This window comes from Mastigoproctus giganteus, chromosome 6, assembly GCF_048544385.1.
Source record: "Mastigoproctus giganteus isolate SK-2022 chromosome 6, ASM4854438v1, whole genome shotgun sequence".
Lineage (NCBI taxonomy): Eukaryota > Metazoa > Arthropoda > Arachnida > Uropygi > Thelyphonidae > Mastigoproctus > Mastigoproctus giganteus.
Genome location: NC_143580.1, coordinates 113,300,000 through 113,325,685, shown reverse-complemented (window position 1 = coordinate 113,325,685; position 25,686 = coordinate 113,300,000). Strand labels below are relative to the sequence as shown.

At 37.0% G+C, this 25,686-nt stretch overlaps 1 protein-coding gene across 1 annotated transcript in view; it reads left to right on the top strand.

Moving 5' to 3' along the window:
- The window catches only part of sac (sterile affecting ciliogenesis), a 192,306-nt gene that overhangs the window by 124,383 nt on the left and 42,237 nt on the right, over nucleotides 1-25,686 (top strand). Inside the window, exons 8-10 of the mRNA XM_090376272.1 lie at nucleotides 4,582-4,712; nucleotides 8,376-8,526; nucleotides 24,906-25,099. Coding sequence (XP_090232398.1) covers nucleotides 4,582-4,712; nucleotides 8,376-8,526; nucleotides 24,906-25,099 — 476 coding nt within the window. The remainder of the gene's footprint in view (nucleotides 1-4,581; nucleotides 4,713-8,375; nucleotides 8,527-24,905; nucleotides 25,100-25,686) is intronic.

Genomic DNA, 25,686 nt, shown 5'->3' with positions numbered 1-25,686 from the left:
ATAAAAAAAAAAGAAAGATAAAAGATATGAAAAGAATATTATTGAAAAAAAAAAGCAATAGAAAGACAGTGGAAGAGAAGCAAAGGAAGTTAGAAAAGGTTTGCCAAATTAGACTAACAAAGTAAAAATTTATTCTTAAAATAAAAAAACAGAAGCAAATGAGTATACCTACTATGAATAACTGAATGTGATAATAAAGAATAATTTCAATGAGGTAAATATGGATAGATTAAAGAAAGAAAGAAACAGGTAAGTCTGTTATCAGTATTGGAGGACACTAAATCCATTAGGCACCATAATTTAGATGATAAAAGTTTTGAAGCAATGCTCTTTCTTCATAACATTTATCATACAGGTAGCCCTCTGTTTACGACGGGGTTCCATTCCCGAGAACTGTCACAAAAAAAATCGGTGTAAAATGAACCTTATTATATAATGTAAGTCAATGAGAAGTCAGTGAGTTAAATTCCAGCCTCTCTCAAAATTGACATAATATTACTATATTTAAAACTATATTTATCTGAAATGAATGCTATTAATGTAAGAACAGTATTTTTATGAATATAAATCAGTTAAATGCAATACAATATAAAATAACCAAACTGAATTTAATTAAATAAAAAAATTAAATTTTGTACATTTACTTTGATATGTTCGAAGCCCAGACCGAAAGTTTTTGAGTGACAGTGTAAGGTCCCTACATCGATCTTTTTTGACAGTGGTGTAATGCAGAGATTCCGTAGCCGTGTGGTCAGGAGTGGGAGTGCAATAGCACATGCTCTTTGAGTAGACCGGGGTTCAAGCCCCTGACTTCTGAATATGACTTCGTCGATTTGCCAACCCGCATTGGACCAGTGTGGCAGATTATGGTCCATTTCCCTCAGATTGAATTGTTGAGGCGGCTTCCATCCTGCAGTGGGTTGATAATGGCTGCACTTTGCTTTTTTTTTTTTTTTAATGCAGAGATTTTACTTCTCTGATGAAGTTCCTGGTTCAGGATTTTCCCTTTTTTTTGAAGAAAGCATATTGACTGTCAGGATTTCCTCTTTCTTTCTTTGAGAATCTCTGAATAAGGACTAATGAATACAGTTATGTGCCTTTTCACTTTCACACTTCGCTCCCAGTCATGGTCAATCTCACAGAGCTCATCAGTGAGGGTCTCCATAGCTGAAAGGATGTACTGTAGACTTGTATTCATAGATTTTAGAGGAGGCTCTTCATCTTTTCTTTCTTCTCCTCTTTCTGTTGACTTAGTTCTTTAACCAATTCTTCCAAGTCTTCATTGTAAAGCTGCTGTCCATGGCTATCCAACAGCCCTGTTACATTTCAGCTGTAACCTTGTCCAATCCTGCCTCTTGCACCAGCCTGCTAAAGTCTTCAACAGTGTTCTCCACTGGCTCTAATACTGTGAAGTTGCGCATAAATTGTGGGAGAAGTTTGTGCAGCACTCCATTCAAACAGTTCACTAGCACTTCTCCAAGCTGTATTAATGCTATTAATGTGCTTCAAAATGTTGAATGAGCACCAATAATCCTTGATAGTTTTGTCAGACTTGTCCAAAACTCTCATCATGTCCATGAATGTTTGGCAGAGGTAATAGGTTTTAAAGGTTGCTATTACCCCTGGTCAATTGATTTCAAAACAGAAATGGTGCTTGGTAGCATGTAAACAACACTGATGTCCAGAGATGTTCCGACTTCAGCAAGGTTTTCAGGATGGCTAGAGGCATTGTCCAAGAGAAGAGGAAGAGCTTTGGCTAGTAACTCATTTTCCTTACAAGAACAGAGCACAGTAGGCAAAAATAGTTTTTGTTCCAATCCAAGATTTCTTGTGTCACCCAAACCCTCTCATGCCATTTTCAGTAGACTTACAATGTGACTTCATTTAGGCCCTTGAGAGCACATGGGGTCTGTGAATGGTACACCAATATTTGTTTTAATTTTAAAGTGCTAGAGACATTTGCACCTGGAAAAAGCGTTAGCCTGTCTTTTGCTGCCTTGAAACCTGGTGCAGACTACTCTTAATGGCAATTAAGGTTTGTGATGATAATTTCTTCCAATAAAGCCTGGTCTCGTCAACATTAAAAATGAGATCAGGAGGATAATTACCCTCCTGTACAATGGCTCGAAACTCTGCAGGAAATGCCGAAGCTGCTTAACCAGCTGCATTTGCCACCTTGCCACTTAATTTCATACAGGAGCATTTACTTCTAGATTTAAATCACATGACCTTCCATTGCTACCTAAAAATGTCTTATCACCACCCTCTTTTATATTAAGATCTTTAAAAATTGACTTTGCCTTATCAGTAATAACAGCTTGAGTCAATGGAATGTTTTTTTGATTTAAGTCATCCACCCACAATGACAATAATTTCTCCATTTTTTTCTAAAAGTTTACTTCTGCTATAACTCACTTGTGCCACACACTGTCATGGCATGTTGCAGTGACTGTTTTATTATGGTACTTCTGCTCACAGTCGATGGAGGCAATTTCATACTTCTACACATTAGGACATGACTGACCATTTTCCATTCTATGAATTACCTCCATCTTTTTTTCCAATGTGATAGATCTACTTGACTTTTTAGTGACATTTTCACATTCACTTGGCTTTATTGATCTTCTCTTACTAGATGACGGCTTTTATTTTATTAATTTAATTAGCAATTTTTAATTAAAACTCACAAATTGACACTGTAGAATAGTGGCCCAACAATAGTACACCAACAACAAATGGAGTGTTCCTCTCCTCTTATCTCTGGCCAGCTCATCCCTGATTGGCTTAGATGGTAGTTGGGGATAGCTCTCATCTCTGATTGACTGTGCTGTGTCTTTACATCATATTCAGTATTTATAGTTGCACATGAAATTTTTTATAGTTTTTTGATATTTTTGGCCTTCTGGTTTCAAAACTGTTGTTATTATCGATTGTTGCAAAACAAAAAGTTTTGCAACTATTCATAATAAATACCTATATTTATATTTTCATAACATTTAGTATTTACTGTTATAAATACAATATTTCTATGACAAAAATTATGCTTTTTTGATGTGTAGAAAATGTACATTTATTTATCAGTCTTAAAAATCTGGTTCTGTTTTACTGTTATGAGCTGAAGCTTTTTCCTTCATTAGGCTAATTTAGCAAGCTTTTCCCAACTTTTCTTCTTTCTAGTTGTCTTTCTGCTAGTGTTTTCTATATATATATATATATATTTTTTTTTTTTTTTTTTTTTTCTTTCTTTTGTTTTTTCCTTGGGTACACATGAAAGATTACCGAAACTGGAATGGAAATGCTCGTAATGATGCCTTTTTAAAACCTTTTTTGCAGTTGTTTTCTTAGCTGTTAGAAACAATTCTGCAATTATTAAAAATATTAAAAAATAATAAAAATATCAAAATAATTATTAAATGCAATAAAAAAATAAATAAATAAAATAAAATATTAAAATGAAATAAAATATTGTAAATTAAAAATCAATAATCAGCTGAAGCAGATGTGCACTGGTGACCTACATTTGGTTTAAGTTAAGTAGGGAGCAATGGGAGCTATTTATATTATCCAATGGATTTCTAAAAATGTGTTTAGAGAAAAATAGGAAAGTGAAGGTCTTTTCTTTGTATCTTTAAAGAGTCATGCTATATCACAAACATATATAAAAAAGCATTTTTCAATCATCAATTACAATGCATCACATTTCATGTGATGCATTGTAATTGATGCATCACATGAAATTTCTGTGATGATAACTTATCAATAAGAAGAAGTCTGTAGGTGTGTTTTTAAAAATATATTTTTTTATAGCAGATCAGTATTCAGTTTGTATGTTTATGATAAAGTTTGGAGTTAAGAGTTTAGTTACAGTAGTATGGAATTGTCAGGGTATGTTTCAACAATGGTTGATATATTTAAAGTTCATATGATTTACTGTGTGTGGTTTGTGTCATGGGAAGTTTTTCACTCCTGCCAAAGACAAAAAAGCTAATTATTCAACAAAGTCTATTTCAACTATATCATTGAAACATATCCTTACAGTCTTATAGCATTTGATTACAAAGGGCAATTGTGAGCCATTTCAGTGCTAGTTTTACTTCCATATTCTTCATGGCTGTTCACATAGACAAAATATGTTACTCATAGTTTGATATGCATTTGCTAATAGAGGCCTCCTTCCAGCTGATGAAAAAGACATCAGCTTCGAAATAGCTTTTATTGCAGTATCTCAGATTTTTAAATGCATAATATATTTACCTTTTCTAGTGATAATTACACAATTACACAATTAAAATTGTGTAATTACACTAGTGATAATTACACAATTAAAAAGGAATTTAGTAACTTAGGCAGAACCATAGATAAAGATATTAAGCTGAACATAAGCCCAAGTCTTAAATAACTGGAACTTCGATCTTCAGCAGGAGCAAAGATCTCCCCATAATTAAAATTGAACATAGTACAGCATACAAATTTTATTTGATAATTTTTTTGTATAATAAACAATTAACATTTTACTGATTGTTAAAACTTAGGCGTGCATTTTGATAAGTAATAGTTCATAAATATTCTTATAATTTATAGGATTCTCTGCGATATTTAGTAGAGAGTTCTCTTTGGAATTTTACATCCATGATTCTTGATTCTTGCCAGAATGTACTAGGAGTAGATGAAAGTTTTGTGTGGGGAGAAGGATACAGAAGTGATACATTCAGGTTTGTGGTATTTCATCTTTTGAGCAGAAACATTCCATTTGTTTAAGCTTGATACAGAGGCAAAGGTTGATATTTGATATATTATTTGGTAGTTATATGACAATTATAAAATAAAATAAAGATCAGTCATTATCACCTTTCTGATTTGATGGAATTATGAATTTCTTTTTGTTGAATTTTCAGTGGGTTCAATCCAAATTGACCCTTTGGTCAATTTTATAAAAAAAATTAATATTTATATTGCGGTACAGTCCTTGATTCTGTTGATGACAGATTGATTAATTGACAGCTCTGTATGGAGAAATTTTCAATTAAGGGAGAATTCATTGCTTGTTCTTATTCTGTTTGGTTAGTAAATTAGACTATAACCTTCTGGGCCTCCGTAGCCAGGTGGGCAGGAGCAGCAGTACATAGCACAGGCTTCTTGATTAGACTGGGGTTCGAACCCTTGACCACCAAATATGGTGGATGTGGAAAGGTCAGAAATAACAACCGCATATCCCCAGAGCAATATGGCCTTAGTTTCTAATGCTCCTAAAAACGAAACAACAAACAAACAAAACATAACCTTCTAGTGGTCATGTGATACATTTTAGTAAATGCAAGCATATGGTTCATTTTGGGCACCATTAAATTTTTATTAATAAAATTTTTTAACTTGTATACTTTGTAAGGTCATTTTGTAATTTAACATTATGATAATTCAACTGTGACTAGCATATGTTTTTAAATGTAAGCATATATTTTAAAATAAATATTTTATAAGAAGTGCCTACTGGTGCCTCTTCTTATGATGCTACTCCTTATAATATTTTATAAGAAATACCCACTTCTAATTATGATTATTTTATAGTATGTTCTTCATTCTAATCGAAAAGGTATAAAAACAGCTCCAGTTAATTAATTACTTTTATTAGTGTTAATTATTTTTAAAGACTTTTAATTACTGTGTAAGTTAATATAAATTATTATTTATATACATTGATGGAGTTTATTATAGTATTGTCATATACACCTTGATTGATATTAGTTTTTAGTGTCTGCTATGATGAGCCATGAGATTAGCTATGCAAACCAATACTCACTTCAGTTTAAGAGCTGTAGAACAGCCCAACCTTCATTTTCATTTTTGGTCAGTGGCATAGCCAGACTTTTGGCAAACCGAGGCAGATTTTAAATGCAATATTCACCCACAAAATATAAGAAATGGACTTACATTTATGTTCTGTTATGTATCAGTGAATTTTACAGATCCTTATGCATTTGCTTACCAACAAGTTTTTTATTAACAAAAATTTAATAGTTTTCAAAATAATTATATAACAGTGCATTTGATATTTATAATGCAAAATATTTGTAATCAGTTTTATTAGTCACTAGTTAGAAATTTCATACATTTATTTTTTGGCAATTTTATCATGCAGATATCTTTAATGCTGAAAGCTGTCCCTGCTTATATTATAAACCTCTGTTACTTTTTTCCAGGGCTCCCACCCCATAATGCCACTGGCACCTGGTGATTACCTTGCTTGTGTTTGTTATTCACAGTGCATTTTTTTGGGATGGTACGCAATGGTACTGCCTGCATACCGGCATCTTTATTATTATTATTATTATCATCTGTTTATTTCCCATAAGGAAACCACCCTGGGACGGCAAAGTGCCAGGAGGGTGATAAGTACATATCAGGGTATGAGATACTACGTGCAGAGTGCTACATATACTGAACACGTAGTCTCATTCCGAAATATTATATACAAATTTTATGTTTAATATATACAGTATTTACACATTAATGATTCTGTACATACATTATACAAATCATATATTTACAGTTCACTAATAATTCCATATATAACTTACATATTTACACAACTGTTAGAGAAGGTATATTTTTCCAGTCAACAGCTTACCAAATTATTATTGTTCAGTAGAAATTTTCACTTTTACTCGTAATTCTTTGGTACTTTGCAGCTGATTCATATTTCGGTAAGTCTGTATGAATTATGGAAGATCTTTTTCCGGTATGTTGCACCCTCACACAGTTTTTCGGCATCTATGTGCAGAGAGTTAAATATTTTTGCTGCATTTGATGGAAAGAATCTTTGCAGGCTACTAAGATTGTTCAGGACTGGACACAGTGGATGATTTACTCCTCCGCAACGTCTAGCAGAAGCACGTGTTTTGACTAGAATATTATCCAGGGCTGGAGCATCCACTCTGCCTGTGAGCATTTCTGTGAGAGTGTGTATGTTCCTGTTAATTGTCCGCTGCATCCAGGGTGTCATGTTAAGGTTTGAGTAGAGAATGGCCCTTGAGATAGTAAAAGGGTGGCCAGCAACTCTGTTAAGCCATCGCAAGAACCAGTACTTGATCCCAAGGACGGACTTATAATGTGAATCTGGAGCTGAAGACCAGATTTGCGAGGCATACATTGCAATTGGCAGGACACACATTAAAATGTACTTGGTCGCTAGCTGAGGATCCCTAATTCCTACCAGCATGCGTGGCTCACCACAACAGGCTTGTACTCACTGAGAGATTTCTTCCTAAGCAGATGCTCGCTGCCCTCAACTGTGTGGACGCCGACATCGACAGCATAATAAGTAAAAAGAAAGACAGACACAACTTTATCAAAGCCCTTGAACCCTGATATATGGCCAAGTTGTATTTATGTCTAGCTCTGTGTTTTTATGCTGTATTTGTATTTCTTTTGCATTTGTGATCGGTATTTTGTTGCCTTTTGTATTTGTTCGCTGTATTTTGTAGCCTTTTGTATTTGTACGCCGTACTTATCTTTTCCCTAACTGCTATATGTGCACCCCTGGCGCTCGTCGCCATGATGGGATATTGTGCTGTAACTCTACTTCACAATAAAGATTTATTTATATTGAATTACTAAATTGGTAAGGCATTTCCAAAAGCAGATATATCTTTTTTTGGTCTGTGTTAACTTTTTCAAAGAGATTCTCTAGGGTTCTCAATGTTGGGAGCTAGTAGCAGATAAAAAATGGCCCGTGGTGACCAGAAGTGAAAACACACACACACGAAAATCTTGGAAATATGTTGAGCAGTCCAGAGCTTCAGCTTCTACAACAAATAGATATATATGGTGATTTAGAACTTTCCTACCAAACTTCAGGAGTATGTTGAGGAATCATTAATGAAGAAGAAAGTTCTTCAGGAGCAAAAGTCACCAAACACTTTTTTGAAATTTTGTTGCTCAAGAAGCATTCAGCAATACTCCTTTTTCATTTTTGTTTTCTACCTTTGTTTTATACATAAAAAATTCACAATAGGTGCTCACATATCCATCTTCAGTTTGGAGGTGTGCTCCTGCATACAGTATATGTCATCTGAGACCAGTGATGGACATTTCAAGTGCTTGTAGAATTTTTTTTAAAAACACAAATTGAATAAAAGACTGTTTGATGTATCTTTGACTAGCAAAATTTTGAGAAGCTTTAACTCAGATAGAGACAATTTTGGATTGATGTTCATAAGACTTCTTTTTTTTTATTATCTATTCTCCAATACGCTTCCTAAAGCGGGGGGATCCTGGCTCACTCTGTATAATCATAAATCCTAGCAGAGATTTTATAATCACTTTTTATTTATTGATTTTTTATTGATAATCTAACTGAAAATGTAATTTTCGTGTAGGCCTCTGAAGAACCCATTGTTTTATTTAGAGATGCTTGTAGTGGGTAAAGAAATAAAGTTTTCTGTAGAGCCTGAAATATTTTGTGCTGTAACACTGACTCTCTTTAACAATGGTCTGACAGTCACCCAAAAAGTTCCACAACTTGAAAAGGTAGGTCTTTATCATAAATGTGTACATTAATTATATGCCTCTCATGTTGCATGTTGAAATTATAAGGTTTGTTCAAATAAAATGCAGACCTTTCAAACGTTGAAATAAAGTTTGTAAGCTTTTAAGGTTTGTTCAAATAAAACACATACACATTGGCATTCCCAACACATCATGAGGTGATGTGATGGGAATACCAATGGCTACTTGTGAAATCAATGTATGATACTCTCCTTTAACTTATTGTCTAGGTGAAAGTGATGACATCTGGTCGCTTTTGTCAAGACCAAAATATGGTAGTTGTGGGGCAGGCTGTCAAAATGTAAGATAGGTATCTCAGCAGATCATGCTGAAATATCTAGTTTATATTACTATTGAGTCCAATGCGAAGAGCATGTGAGATTTCACTTCATTCAGCAAAGCAGTACTAAGCCATGTGTTTAGTTGCTCACCTTGCCCCCCCCCACACACACACAATTACTCTATGCTTTTGCTATATTGATGGGCATTGACTGTGGGATAACTGGACAATCAGTTAAGGTATGCGTAGATCAAAAATAAATGCTAAAATCACATTTCAAAAAAAGCATTTCAAAGCACTAAAATCACATTGGCATTGATGCCAATGTGATTTTAGTGCTTTGAAATGCTTTTTAGCATTCATTTTAAAATAAATGCTAAAATCACTGGTCCAGCACTAAGTGTGAATTGGATCATTTTTGTGAGGAGTTCAGATGCTTCCATCACTGTCTTGTGCATTTGGTCTCGAGTTATAATGGTAATATTTTAATTTTATCAAGGAAATGTTCACCTCTCTAGTGGTAGGTCACTAGGTGTTCCATGTAGCATGTAGCATTTACTGTTCCCTACCAAACATATTGCTACCCATCCAAACATGCCTTCTGTTAATTGAGTCAGTCCTACAGTATGTTGTTACTTGACAGTTGGCCTCCCTAATCCATCTGGCCATTAATTGTTTCATTAATGGCCTTGTGTGCTTGACCCAAATGTGATAGTTCCATTGTGTTTGTGCAAAACTTCTAACACCCCATTGGAATGCCACATCATGTTTAAAATAGTCTCCACTTCGTACATTACATCTGTGTGGTGGTAAATATCTACTGGTTGTTTGCCTTTGCTCAAAATTTATATCCCTGTACACTAAGCACATTTGGATGTAGCTATGCTGTTCACAGCATACAAACTACTACATTGTTCACACTTTGCAATGAGTAGCTGAACATGTACTTACATGCCAGTGCCTAGACAGCATTGTTATTTGTTGTATGGGTATGATAATTTATTCCTTGCATAACCCAACTGTTTATCTCATGAGCCCGTGTTGTTTCATCTGAACAACCTTATACATGGTTATCCATTTATAATGCAACCTATTGGTCAGTAGTGTATAATGAAGTATCTGGTGTCCGTATCCAATTACGTATACACAACAGCACATTATGTATATGTAATTGGATACAGACAGAAAGAGAGAGAGAGAGAGAGATTCTCAGATAGGTGAGAGGCAGTGGCATTGGAGAAGCAGTGCAGTGCTTATTAGTGTGATGTACAATGTGAGTTTTTAACAAGGAGAAAGTGTTTATTTTGGAATATTCCATCCCATCCACATTATTTTTTGCAGTGCCAAGAGACATTTAGTAATAAATATACAAACAGAACTGGATGCAAAACATTGAGAATTGCATTTTTGCCATTGGTGAACATATTCTTTGCAGGATTACATCAACACTCGAAAAATTGTACTGCATATTCTTTAATAGTTTTAATTACATTCTGCATTCATTTTAAAATTTCATTATTTGCAAACTGGGTCACATTGTAATTGGACAAACTTATGTAATAAACTAATAACTGTAGTATTATATACAGGGTGAACCAAAGGTTGAGATACACATTATCAAACTATGGAGAGAGTCTCTCCATTCTCTGTCTCATAGATATTCTGTTTCTGGTGCTTGCCTTTTCTATAGATACTTCCATGGGCACTATTGCTCTTAGCTTCTATGATTCCCTTCTCCCCTGAACCCTCCCTTCCAAACCCTCCGAACACATGGTGCAACCTGTTAACATCCATCCACAAAACCAGCTTCTCTTCTTCCTCAATTATCCCTTCAACTTCAGTTTTCTAGAACCACCTCCCTTCACCTGTGTTTCTAGAATGTCAACAAATATCTTCTTTCAACTTCTCACCCTTCAACCCATACATAGTAGTAAGTACTGCAGGTTCTGATACCTTTCATGGCTGGTGTTTCTGTAAAAAAAAAAAAAAAAAAAAGCATAAGAAATGTTATATTTAGAAAACTAATTTTTTTTGTTTATTGCAGAAAGAAGTAAAGATTTATATTCAGCATAGTTGAAATATCAATCCAAATTAAAATTTTTATAGTAAGAATATGAACGTTTAGGAAAACTTTTTTCCTAAACATTCAGGTGTGATTATTATCCAAAAAGAATTGCTTAAATATTCTGATTCTCCCTCACTTTCAAAACATGCTGAATATCAATCAGTTAAGCATTTTGAGGAAACAGGAAGTGTTGCCAATCTCTTTAGAAGAAGAAGACCACATTTATTTAAAAAAAAAAGTAATCCTGCACATGTTAAGCAAGATATTTATATTCACCACCCTCACAAAATCCAGAAGAAGGCGTTTAAGTGAATTAAAAATACCTCAAACTCCAGTAATAATAATTTTAAAAGGTTCAGGGTACTAGGTTTACATTGAAAAATTTTCACATGTATAATGCATATAATCCAAATAGTAATAGTAGTAGTAGTAATCCAAGCATGTGATGCAAGAAAGCATGCTTATGTAGCATCAGCCAAAATAAAAACCATTTCACACATCCTTTCCCTCTAAACATTTGTTCAGTTCCTTTCTGAATTTATTTAAGCTATCAACTTCCACAATGGCAGATGGAAGTTTGTTCTGACAATCAACTACAGGCTGGCTAAATGGAAATTTCCACACATCTATTCTATAACTGTCTTTTCTCAATTTGAATTTATACCCTTTCAGCTTTGTAATCTGAGCAAGAGGAAGAATCCCATCAGAATTGAACCTGCTCAACCCATTATACCATAGTCAGATCACCTCACAGGTGCTTAGTCTCCAGACACTGAAATTTGTAGAACTTAAGCCTTTCTTGGTAAGATGACTCCTTTTGTTCCCCTCACCAATCTTGTTGCCCTTCTCTGTACGCGGTGCCTCCATAGCCAGGTGGGCAGGAACAGCAGTACATAGCACACGCTTCTTGATTAGATCGGGGTTCGAGCCCGTGCCCACCAAATACGGAGGATGCAGAAAGGTCAGGGAATGACCACCGCATATTCCCCCCCCCGGAGCAATATGGCCTTAGTTGCTAATGCTTCTAAAAACCAAATAACAATCTCTGTACTCATTCAAGCAAACCTACATCCTTCCTAAAATTGGACTTACAGACCTGTACACAGTATTCAATGCTTGGCCTGACAATTGCCTTATACAAAGGGATAATGACTTGCTTTTCCCTACTAGCAAATTCCTGTATATCATTGACAAGACCCCATGACCTGCTCTGGCAGCCTATCTGCACCGCTCAGAAAATTTCATATCTGACTGCACAATTACTCCCAAGTCTTTTTCATTTTCTACCACCCTAAGTGTAGTACCACACAGTTGGTACGTTTCTCTGCAGTTACTTCTATTCATATGCAGTACTTTGCATTTGCCAATGCTAAACTTCAGTTGCCACTTCTCAGCCCATTTGCTCAAATATTCTAGATCCTGTTGCAGTAGCCACTGCCATTAACAACCCTGCCAGCCTTTGTATCATTTGAAAACTTTGACATTAAGCCTGATATACCTTCATCAATATCATTGATAAATATACAAAACAATAGTGGGCCCAACACCAAACCTAGGGGACTCCACTAATAGCATTAGTCCACAAAGAGGAGCATCCATTGATTACCACTCTCTGCCTACTCCCACTCAACCATCCTTTTATCCATTGTAGCAACTTACCCTTAATACCATACTGCAACAATTTGTACAGTAGTCTCCCATGTGCAACAGTGTCGAAAGCCTTCATGAAATCCAAGTATATGATATCAAAAGTATTTTTTGCATCCAGTTCCTTTGTAACCACATCATAATATCCAATCAAATATGTCAGATAAGACTTTCCCTTAATAAACCCATGCTGTGTCTGAATTTTTTTTTTTTTTTTTTTGGAGCATTAGCAACTAAGGCCATATTGCTCTGGGATATGCAGTGGTCATTCCCTGACCTTTCCACATCCTCCGTATTTGGTGGTGACGGGCTCGAACCCCGGTCTAATTAAGAAGCGTGTACTATGCACTGCTGCTCCTTCCCACCTGGCTACGGAGGCGCCATGTGTCTGAATTATTACTGCAGCCTTGTCTAAATGATCCTGCATTGCACCTTTAACCAGTTACTCCATTCTTTTCCCTGGAACAGAAGTTACACTAACTGGTCTGTAATTATTCATGTCACCCTTAGATCAACCTTTGTGGATTGGGGATACATTTGCACATCTCTAGTCCTTGGGGACTTCCCCTTAGTCCAAGAATGCTCTCATAATTATGGCTAAGGATTATTTGATTACTTTCCTTGCCACCTCCTTTAATATAACTGGATAGATCCCATCCACCCCGGGTGCCTTTCTTATGTTTAACTTCAACAATGTCTCCTCTATTTTGCTGTCAGATATTACAAAATAATTAAGCATCCTGTTACAGTTTCATAAACTTCTGGCATTTTCCTCCCTTAATAACTCCTCATGTGTAAATGTAGATGCAGAATACTCATTCAGATTATCAGCTATCTGAGGAGAATCATCAAGAGTCGAACTATTGATATCAAATGGTCCAATGTGATTCATCCCCTTTCTTCTAGAGTTTATTAGCATTACTGAGGCATACGATGCAAGAATTTTTTTTTTTTTTTATATGAAAACCCCAAACACGAAAGGTATCAAAACCTATAGTACTTAGTACCGTGCATGGGTTGAAGGATAAGTATGGGAGGAGAGGGATGCTGGAAACTTTGCTCTAAAGACTAAAGATGGGTTTCACCACTTCAAGCCTCCAATAAGCAAAGTGGTGGTATTTCACTGGTTGATGAAAGTCATCTACCACCTAAAATGCAAGCTTATGTAGCATCAGCCAAAAAAAAAAAAAAAAAAACCCTCCATTCTTTCCAAATGCCTGTCCAACTCAGCCTTAAATTTATTTAGACTATCAACTTCCACAACAAAAGTTGTGGAAGTTGATAGTCGAAACAACATCAATCAACCACCCGCTGGCTAAAGGCAAATTTTCACACATCTATTCTACAACTGTCTTTCCTCAATTTGAATCTTTTTGCCCCCTCAGGTTCTTAATCTGAGCAGGAGGAAGAATCCCATCAGCATTCAGCTTGCTAAACCCATTCAATGTCTTATACACCTCAATCAGATCACCTCGCAGGTGCCTACTCTCCAGGTGCTGCAATTTGTAGAACTTAAGCCTTTCTTGGTAAGAGCACCTCTTTGTTACCCTTCTTTGTGCTTGTTCTAGCAACTCTACATCCTTCCTAAAATGAGGCCTCCAGACCCTTACGCAGTACTCCAGGTGCAGCCTGACCATTGCCTTATAAAACAGAATAATCACCTCCCTGTCCCTGCTAGCAAAAGTATTTCATTGACAATTCACTGTATATCATTGACAAGATTCCATGATCTGCCCTGGCAGCCCATCTGCACTGCTCAGTGAACTTCATATTTGACTGCACAATTACCCCCAGGTCTTTTTCACTTTCCACTTCCCTGAGTGTAGTACCATACATTTGGTACGTTTCTCTTGGATTATTGCTACCCATTGCAGTACGTTGCATTTGTCAATGTTAAACTTCAGTTTCCACTTCTGAGCCCATTTGCCCAACTTATCTAGCATTAATAGAGGCATATGATGCAAGAAAGCAAGCTTATCTCCAAAAAAGCATCACCCAAAAAAAAAAAAAAAAACCACTTCCATTTGACCTCTCCGTTCGTTCGAAATACCTATCCAGCTGATCCGTAAATTTATTTAGGCTATCAACTTCGACAACAAGGGATGGAAGTCTGTTTCACCAGCCAACTACCCACTGGCTAAAGGCAAATTTCCACACATTTATCCTACATCTGTCTTTTCTAAATCTGAATTTATGCCCTCTCAGGTGATTATTCTGAGCAAGATGAAGAATCCAATCGGCATTGAGCATGCTCAAACCATTCAAGGCTTTATACACCTCTATCAGATCACCTCACCGGTGCCTAGTCTCCAGACACTGTAATTTGCAAAACTTAAGCCTTTCTTCGTAAGATGGGCGCCTCCGTAGCCAGGTGGGAAGGAGCAGCAGTGCGTAGCACACGCTTCTTGATTAGACTGGGGTTCGAGCTTGTCACCACCAAATACGGAGGATACGGAAAGGTCAAGGGAATGACCACTGCATATTCCCAGAGCAATATGGCCTTAGTTGCTAATGCTCCTAAAAACCAAATAACAAACAAACAACAAACATCTTCGTAAGAGCAACCCTGTGTTCCATTCACTAATCTTGTTGCCCTTTCCTGTACTCGTTCCAGCAGCTCTACATCCTTCTTGAAATGAGGCCTCCAGACCTGTATACAGTATTCAAGGTGTGGCCTGACCATTGCCTTATACAAGGGAATAATCACCTCCTTATCTCTGCTAGAAAAATTCCTGTATATCATTGATAAGACACCATGAGCTACTCTTGCAGCCCATCTGCACTGCTTCATATCTGCCTGCACAATAACCCCCAGGTCCTTTTCATTCTCTACCACTGTCAGCGTAGTACCGCAGAGATGATACGTTGCTCTGGGGTTGCTGTTTCCCATATGTAGTACTTTACATTTGTCAATGTTAAACTCATTTGCCACCTCTCAGCCCATCTGCTCAACCTTTCCAGATCCTGTTGCAGCAGCATAGCGTCAGTAGTGGCCTTAACAATCCTGCCAACCTTTGTATCGTCCGCAAACTTGGACATTACGCTTAATATACCATTATCAATATCATTTATAAATACAGAAAACAGTAATGGACCCAACACTGAACCCTGAGGGATTCCACTAATAACATTAGTCCACGGTGAGCAGTGTCCATTGATTACCACTCTCTGTCTTCTCCCCCTCAACCATTCCTTTATCCATAACAGAAATTTGCCTCCAATGCCACACTGCTCCAATTTGTGCAGCAGTCTTCCATGTGCAACAGTATCAAAAGCCTTTCTAAGATCCAAATATATAATATCAAAGTTATTCCCTGCATCCACTTCTTTTGTGACTGCATCATAATATCCAATCAAATTGGTCAGGCATGACTTTCCCTTAACAAAGCCATGCTGTGTCCGAGTTATAACTGAAGTCTTGACTAGATGATTGTGCAGTGCTTCTTTAACCAGTGCCTCCATTAATTTTTCTGGAACAGAAGTTAAACTCACAGGTCTGTAATTACTTGTGTCAGCCTTTGATCCAACTTTGTGAATTGTGGTCACATTTGCACTTCTCCCGTCTATGGGTACCTCCCCTGAGTCCAAAGAAGCTCTCATAATTATGGCTAAGGGTTTGCTTACTTCCTTTGCTGCCTCCTGTAATATAACTGGATAGATCCCATCCACCCCTGGTGCCTTTTTTATGTTTATCCTCAACAATTTCTCCTCCACTTTCCTCTCAGTTATTACAAAATCATCTAGCTGACTGTCAGAATTTACTTCACCTCTGGCATTCCCCTTCCTGAATAACTCCTCATGTGTGAATGTAGATGCAAAATACTTGTTTAGTTTGTTAGCCATGTGAGCAGGATCCTCAACTGTTGAATCGTCAATATCTAGTGGACCAATATGATTCATTCCCTTCCTTCAAGAGTTTACATAGATAAAGAACTCTTTTCTGTTTTTCTTTACATCCTTTGCCAAGGATTTCTTATAATCTGCCGTTGCCTGCCTAATCTCCTCTGTGACTTGGTTACGGACCAGCTGATATCTATCGTAGGCTTCCATGTCTCCCATTAATTTATATGTATCCCATGCATTTTTCTTCTCTGCCATATGTCTCATTAGTTCATTTGACATCAATTTAGGCCTAAACCTTGAACAGTTTTTCTTAGTTGGTATGTAAAGCCTAGTAGCTTCCAAGATAAGTTCTTTGAATGCTTCCCATTTTGAGTTTGCTATTGGTGACATCATCAGTTGGTCCCACTGTATAGAATTTAAATACTGTCTCAGACCATCGTAGTTGCCTCTACAAAATTAAAAACCCTTCCCTTTTCCCCTTTACCTCTTTGAGTTAATCCCACTTCAGCACACTGTGATCACTGCCACCTAGTGGTTGCTTTATCTGCAGATTCTTAATGCATGAAGAATCACTACTGATAATCAGATCAAGAGTATTACTCCCTCTAGTTGCCTCCCGAACATGCTGATGTAGAAAACAATCATCCAATAAATCCACAAAAGCCTTGATACTGTGTGAGTGACCAACCCACAAATTCCAGCCAATATCTGGGAAATTAAAACCCCCATTATAAGACTCTGATTTACTGGCCCACTCTATTTCCCTGTACAGTTTCTTATTATACTCATCAGAGTCATTAGGCCTATAACACACTCCTAATCTCAATTTTGATCTCCCAATGCATGTCATACCAAACTGACTCGACACTGCACTGTCCAGCAATGTCGACTGGCTTCACTTCCTTGGATTTTAGGTGTTTCTTAACTAATAGCATAACCCCTCCTCCCTTCCTATCCTGTCTATCCTTTCTGTACATATTGTACTCCCCAAATTCCAGTTCCTTATATCTGTTTGACACCACATCTCTGATATCCCAACAATATCTGCCTTGATGTTTTGAGCAATACCTCAAATTCATCAAATTTATTTACCAAACTTCTAGCATTGGTGTACACACAAGTATACGTGCACCTGTTCCTATTCTTAGCTACCCTAACACAACCCATGTGTTTACTTGTATAGCAGTGACTCCCAGCAGTCTCTGAAATATCTTGCAGCTTGTTTTACATGCTGCTGCTCATTCCAGTAGAAGCAGTGCAAGGAACATATAACTAAATATTCTAAACTACAGTTTATATAACTAAAGAAGTCCTTGCTGTTTTTCTTAGCATCCTTTGCCAAAGATTTCTCGTAATCTGCCCCGCTTGCTAATTTCTTTTCAGACTTGATTACAGACTAGCTTAAAACTGTCATAGGTTCCTGTGTCGCCTGATAATTTATATGCATCCCATGTTTTGGTACCTCTGTAGCCAGGTGGGCAGGAGTAGCAGTGCGTAGCACACGCTTCTTGATTAGACCGGGGTTCGAGCCCGTCACCACGAAATACAGAGGATTCGGAAGGGTCAGGGAATGACCACCTCATATCCCCAGAGCAATATGGCCTTAGTTGCTAATGGTCCTAAAAACCAAACAACAACAACAACAATAGCATCCCATGCATTTTTATTCTCTGCCACGAGTCTCATTAATTCATCTGACATCCATTTAAGTCTAAACCTTGAACAGTATTTCTTAATCAGTATGAAAGGACTAGTAGCTTCCACGATTACTTCTCTGAATGCTTCCCATTTAGAATTTTCTGCCGGTAACGTCATCAGTATGTCCCACTGTATAGAATTTAAAAACTGTCTGAGACCACTGTAGTCACCTTTACGAAAGCAAAATCTCTTCCCTTTACCCCTGTATTTACATCTTTAAGTAAATCCCACATCAATACACTGTGATCACTCTCTCTCTGGTTGCCTCTCTAACTTGTTGCTGTAGAAAATAATCATCCAATAAATCCACAAAAGTTTTGCTAGTGTGCGAGTGACCAAACCACAAGTTCCAATCAATATCTGGAAAGTTAAAATCCTCCATTAGTAGACAATCTGATTTATTGGCCCGCTTTTTCTCTGCATAGTTGTTTATTGTACTTATCAGAGTCATTAGGCCTATAACACACTCCTACTCTCATTTTTGCTTTCCTGGTGCTTACATCACACCAAACTTTCTCAACATTGCACTGACCATCTGTGTCAACTGGATGCACTTCCTTAGATTTTGTGTGTCTTAACTAACAGCATAACCCCTCCTCCCTTCCTGTCCTGTTTGTCCTTTCTGTACACATTGTACTTCCCAAATTTCAATTCATCACTGCTTATATCTGTGTGACACCACATCTCTGATATCCCAACAATATCTGCCTTTTATGTCTTGACCAGCATTTCAAACTCATCAAATTTATTTACTATACTCCTAGTATTGGTGTACATGCATATATACATGCACTTATTCTTAGTTACCCTAATACAGCCCATGTATTTATTTTTTCCATGATCCTTGAAAACCCAGCACCCCACTCCATTCTAATAGAGCAGTGCAAGAATTACTTGCACCTTTTTCTGCGGCTACTGTTTATCTTTTTGTCTGTGAATTCTGCCTAGCTATCAGTTTTCTCATCCAGCTAACACTACCTCGATAGCATCAGCAAATACTCTTGCATCCCTTCTATTTTAGTGTATCCCATTCCTGTAGAAGCAGTGTTTCCTGTTAACAAGCACAGATCACACTGAGAACAATTCTGTTCCATGAGTCTTGCACAACCTCTACGGGGCTGAATTGAAAGCTGAATTTGTAAAAAATTTTCTCGAAATGTGGAAAATAAAATGTGTTTGGTGATGAGGTAATTATTAAGATCAATATACTTGTTAACTGACTCAGTTTTATTTATTAAACTACTAAGAAACCTAATGTCCACATTCTCCCTCTCTCCTTCCCTCCCTCTCTCTCTCTCTCTCTCTCTCTCTCTCTCTCTCTCTCTCTCTCTCATTCACAGATAATTTTTCAAAAGAAATGCTATATCAAACAGCTGTTTATCAGTATTAAAAGAGTGTTTTATTGTAAAATTTAAGAAAACAGTCCCTTTTTCATGAGCTGTATACATAACTTTCTTCAAGTTAGAAAATTCTTAAATGAAAAAAATACTATACAAGTGGATACATTGTGTATGGGGGACTAGATTTAGTCCCCCATACATTTTTTTTTTTCTAGGAGACTGTTTAATCCTGTATTGGTCAGTCACATAAAATGCAAAATTTCTGTGCAACCATGAAAATTTGAAAATCAGCAAAACATAATTCAGAATTATTAATTTTTTTGCTGCTACCTATAATTTTAATCTTTTATTTTTTGTTTTTATTTTTTAATGAAAACCTCAAGCATGTGAGGTTCTAGAACCTATTGTACTTACTATATGCATGGGTAAAAGGTTGAGAAGATGAATAAAGATACTTGTTGACATTAGACTTCAATGTCTGTAGATTGTAATTTTTAGGAATTACATATGAAGGGAGGTTATACCAGAAAATGGAAGTTGAAGGAATAAATCAGGAAGAAGAAAAGTTTGTACTGTGGGTTTGACAGTAAAAGTGAAGTTGGACAGTAAAAGAATGCTGACTGCTTGAGGCATATGCTCAGACTGATTTGGGAGAGAGAGAGAGAGAGAGAGAGAGAGAGTGCAAATTATAGAAGTCAATTGAGATGAATGGTGCCCAAGGAAGTATCTATAGAAAAGGCATACAGCAGAAACAGAACGTCTGTGAGACAGAGGGTAAAAAATTTTGTTTGAGATTTGTCATTAATAAACCTAACTGTCCTCCTTTGAATAGAATCTAGAAGCTTGTTTTTTTTTTTTAGGAGCATTAGCAACTAAGGCCATATTGCTCTGGGGATATGTGGTGGTCATTCCCCGGTCTAATCAAGACCGGGGAATGACCAGGTCTAATCAAGAAGCGTGCTACGCACTGCTGCTCCTGCCCACCTGGCTACGGAGGTGCCAATCTAGAAGCCTGAGAGAGGTTTTGGGGGAACCATCCCAGATATGGGAACGATATTCCATGGTAGGGTAGATTTGTGATTTGCACACAGTGAGCAGTTATTTGGAAGAAAAGTAATACCGAGAGCAAAAGAGAAAAGTCAGTTTTTTAGATGCAGAAGAAACAGTATTTTTGATGTGCTTATGCCAAGAAAAAGATTAGAATTCAGGGTAATCCCTAATAGAGATATGTGATCCTGTCTAGAAATCTGAGTGTCATCAAATATAAGCATAGGAGCAGAAGAATCCTTTTTGTGTGATATAAGACAGGGCTGAGTTTTAAAAGGATTGAAATCAACAAAGTTATCTTTGTCTCACTGGAGATCAACATTTAAGGAATTGTTAGTGGATATTTGAGAAGTTGAATCTGTTTGTGCAGGGCAAGGTTTCTTCAACTGGAAGGTGGAATGCAATATGCTATCATCAGCAAAACTATGAATAGGATTTCCAGTCATTGGAAGAAGGTCATTAATATACAAGAGGAAAAGAGTGTTAGAAGGAAACTGAATCTTAGGGACACCTGCATTAGTGGAGAAGTTAGAAGGCAGAGAGTGGTCAAAGTGAGTGGTCAGAGGGAAAACTGGATACTCAATTATATAAAAAACATTTAACAAACCATAAGATTTATTACGAAGACCTTTATTACAAACATGATCAAAAGCCTTTGAAGTGTCAAGAGCAACTGCTTCACTTTAATGAAACTTTTACATTGAATTTGTGCATAGATGGGTAACATAAGCTAGCAGATCGGCACTGAATCTATACTGGCAATCATTGATCAGATGGAAGGTTTCTAGATAGTTTAGGAGTTGGTGGTTATTAGATTTCTCCATTACTTTAGAAAGAGTAGAAATAAGTGAAATTGGACAATAATTAGATGGGAGGGATTTTGTTACAATTTTTAGGAACTGGCTGGATATGAGCAAATTTCCAAGCAGAAAGGAAAACACTGGTGACACAAGAATGTATAAAAAGGTGACACAGAACAGGAGTGAGTGCAGGTTTTTAAAACAAGTGGAGAAATGCCATCAGTACCTGGTGCTTTGTTGGCATCAAGGCTGTTTAGAATTCTTCTGACATATTTTTGACAGGAGACCACAGGAGGCATTGAATGGAATGTACTGGGAATGGTAGCAGGTGGTTTACCAAGATTATCAATACACAAGTTAAAAGAAAAGTAGGATGCTAACATGTTAGCTTTATCTTTAACTGAGGTAGCAACAGAACCGTTCTATTTTTGAAGAAGTGGGAAGAGAGAGAGATGGGTAAAACGTGCAGCCAATACCTTTGGCAAGAGACCAGAATGCTCAACTACCATTTGCACAACAAGCAAGTTGTCTACTTTTAATCTGTTCAAAATCTAGTTTGGATTAATAACTGCTTTACAGCTTTGTAAAGTAGTTATTAATCCAAAGTTATTATTTCTGCATACACCAAAGCTTGCAACAAGCTTTGGTGTATGCAGAAAATGAACCTGGAGATTTGGATGCAAGCCAATTGCGATATGCAGCCTTCTTATCATGAACATCCATGGCACATTTATTGGAAAACTTTGGTTTTCCAATAAAGGATGTGATTTTAATGGGGAGTGTGGAATAAAGGATTCCATCCCTACAAGAATAATTTCACTGACACGATTTGAGCAAATATTGACATCAAAAGATTTGAAACAGTAATCCAACCAAGGAAAAGAAGAAAAGAAATCTCATAGATCATCCCAGTTTTCCATTCTTGTAATGCCAAACAACGTGAGGATGGGATTGGCCATGAGGGAAAGGCTCCATTGTAAATGAGACCATCACCAAGTTGATAAAAGGTGGCTAGAGGACCATTCACTTTGACGTTGTATTGGAAGGGTTGTTTGTAAGTAAAAGATCAAGAGCAGCATCTGTGTGGTTAGGATTTTCCAGTATTCTGCTAGGTAAATGAACAATCTATGCAAGAGCATTATAATTGGGAAAACCTCAGCATCTTGACCAGCGGAATCTGTGTGATTGGAAAATGGAAACCACTGGAGTTGTGAAATTAAAATCACCAAGGAAAATTACATCACTGTTTGGAAATTTGGATTGGAGACGGTCAAGTTTCAAAGAGATGAAGTGAAAGAGTTCCAAGTGATTAGTGCAGTTGGGAGAAAGGTAGAGGCAGCAGGTGAAGTTGACAGAATGGGGCAGAGAGGTTTTAAGCCAGAAAAAGTCGAAAAGAGTAGATTCCAAATTACTGTCTTCAACATGAAATATCAGAGCAGGCATATTCACAAGTACCGTCTTTGAAGCAAAAAGAATCGTACAGTGAATAATTTGGACAACTGAAATGAGCAATGATTGAATCAACTGATAATTCAGTTTCTTTCAGAAAAAGTGTGTGGGGTTTGACAGACTGTAAGTGGAAATGGACATTGTTGAGATTGGAACTGAGACTACATATTTTTGTGAAATAAATGAGGAAATCTTTGGGAGGTTTAGATGATTTTTCAATTGTTCTGTTAGTTTTACTATTCATAATATATTCATTAATAAGAAAAATTGTATGAAATAATGAAATTTTTGGATATGATGTACACATGACAAGAATATACTCAGCTCCTTGACATAATGTGACCTCAACGATGCACCCTACATACATACATACTACTTGGACTCCCTCCAGTGGCTATCTGGCAGAGTACAGGCAGTGAGATTATACACTGGCTGATTCAGAAACCTTATAGAGAGTTACCAATAGGTTCGATCTGGTGCACTATCTAGCAGCCAGCCTCAAACACCATTTTAGAGATGTGCCTTTGAAATTTAAGAAAGATTAGATCTTGCCATAATATCTCATAACCTCAAAAGATATCAATCATGCTACATGATGGCAGAGATGATTGCTAGAGCTTTGCTCTGGAGACTAAACATGAGTTCCACCACTTCAAGCCTCCAATAAGCAAAAGAGATGGTATTGCACTGGTTGATGAGAGTTATTTATTTGGTTTTTTTTTTTAGGAGCATTAGCAACTAAGGCCATATTGCTCTGGGGATATGCAGTGGTTATTCCCTGACCTTTCCGCATCCTCCGTATTTGGTGGGCACAGGCTTGAACCCCAGTCTAATCAAGAAGCGTGTGCTACGCACTGCTGTCCTGCCCACCTGGCTATGGAGGCGCCTTGATGATGAGAGTCGTCTACCACCTAGTGTTGCCTAGTAACACAGAGGATGGCATTCCTTTCTTTAGTATGGGCAACTTACCTTGATCCCTGCTTATGTTGGTTTGCACCAGGGTGGTTATCTCCAGTATACTGGTTGCCATATTTCAGGACTTGCACCTGGGAGTTATAGCATTAGCATTAGTAGAGGCATTTGATGCAAGAAAGCAAGCTTATGCAGCATCAGCCAAAAAAAAAAACAAACCACTTCCAATTCACCCCTTTGTTCGTTCAAAATACCTGTCCAGCTGAGCCTTAAACTTATTTAGGCTATCAACTTCCACAACAAAGGATGGAAGTCTGTTCCACCAACCAACCACCCGCTGGCTAAAGGCAAATTTCTGCACGTCTATCCTACATCTGTCTTTCCTCAATTTGAATTTATGCCCTCTCAGGTGATTATTCTGAGCGAGAGGAAGAATCCCATCAGCATTGAGCATGCTCAAACCATTCAAGGCTTTATACACCTCTATTAGATCACCTCACTGGTGCCTAGGTCTCCAGACACTGTAATTTGCAAAACTTAAGCCTTTCTTCATAAGAGCACCCCTTTGTTCCATTCACTAATATTGTTGCCCTTCTCTGTACTCGTTCCAGCAGCTCTACATCCTTCTTGAAATGAGGCCTCCAGACCTGTATACAGTACTCTAGGTGTGGCCTGACCATTGCCTTATACAAGGGAATAATCACCTCCTTATCCCTGCTAGAAAAATTCCTATATATAATTGACAATACACCATGAGCTACTCTTGCAGCCCGTCTGCACTGCTCAGAGAACTTCATATCTGCCTGAACAACCACCCCCAGGTCCCTTTCATTCTCTACCACTGTCAGTGTAGTACCACAGAGTTGATAAGTTGCTCTGGGGTTGCTGTTTCCCATGTGTAGTACTTTACATTTGTCAATGTTAAACTTCAAGGTTATACTCAGGGTTACTATCAGTCCCACCATTGTGAAAGTGTAAGCAGAGGATTTGGCTGTTGCAGAATGACTGGACTTCACAGAAATTCAGTCAACTTCACTTGAATGTCATCTGAATATCAATGAATATATATCCTTCTATGCCTAATCAGTTTGTTTGTATATATTATGCTTTTTTACAACAGTCTAAAAATTAATTACCTGTATATCATGCATCATTTTATTGGTATCATAATTTGTATACTTCTAAAAAGAATGTACTCTAATTATTAATATGACTGATTTTCTAAACTCAGCTGTGCATATATCAGTTCTGTTTGTTGTTAAACTTTTTTTCTTTTTTAGTTTGTGCTAGAGTACATATTTTTTGGAGAAGCCCTAGTTGTTGAAACAGTTGGTGAGCATGAACCACATATAGATGAATGGCGCACATCTTTAACAGTAGCATTAGAAAAAGCAGTTCTAGTTCTTAATTCTTATGTTAAAAGTTTTGATCCAGCTCTGGCATATGGCAACATTGATCCATTTCAATATGTCAAGTAAGAATACAGTTTATTTCATTTTAAATAGTGACTTATTGCATTTATATACAGTAATACCCCGACTTATGCGAACTTGGAGTTACGTGGTTCTTGATTTTTTCGTTTGGCAACACTGCCGCCCACTATCTTCAAGGTCATTTTTCATATGCTATCGATATAATATCGGTGTGTAGATACACCATAGACAACTCTTGAAAAACTACAAAGTAGTTGTTGTGGGCATCATTTGCTCTTTCTCATATTGTGCTCTGCCTTCACGACGAGTTGCCATGATATTGCACTACCTCAAATAAGTAACGCTTCCCTAATAGAGAAGACTATTGTTACTTATTCTCAGTGAGTAACACCACCCAGACATGTTTCAAGGCTATTGGCCTATCATCAGCAGGTGGGCAGGTACCCTAGTATTGCAGACATGACGACCCAGTTGTGAAGATAATCACACAATATGAGAGATGCCAAAAGGTGTATAAGACAATATTTAAAATAATTAAATGCACAAGGCATAATACATTAAGAGTTTAATAACAACTACTTTGTAGTTTTTTAAGAGTTGTCTATGGTGTATCTACACACCGATATTA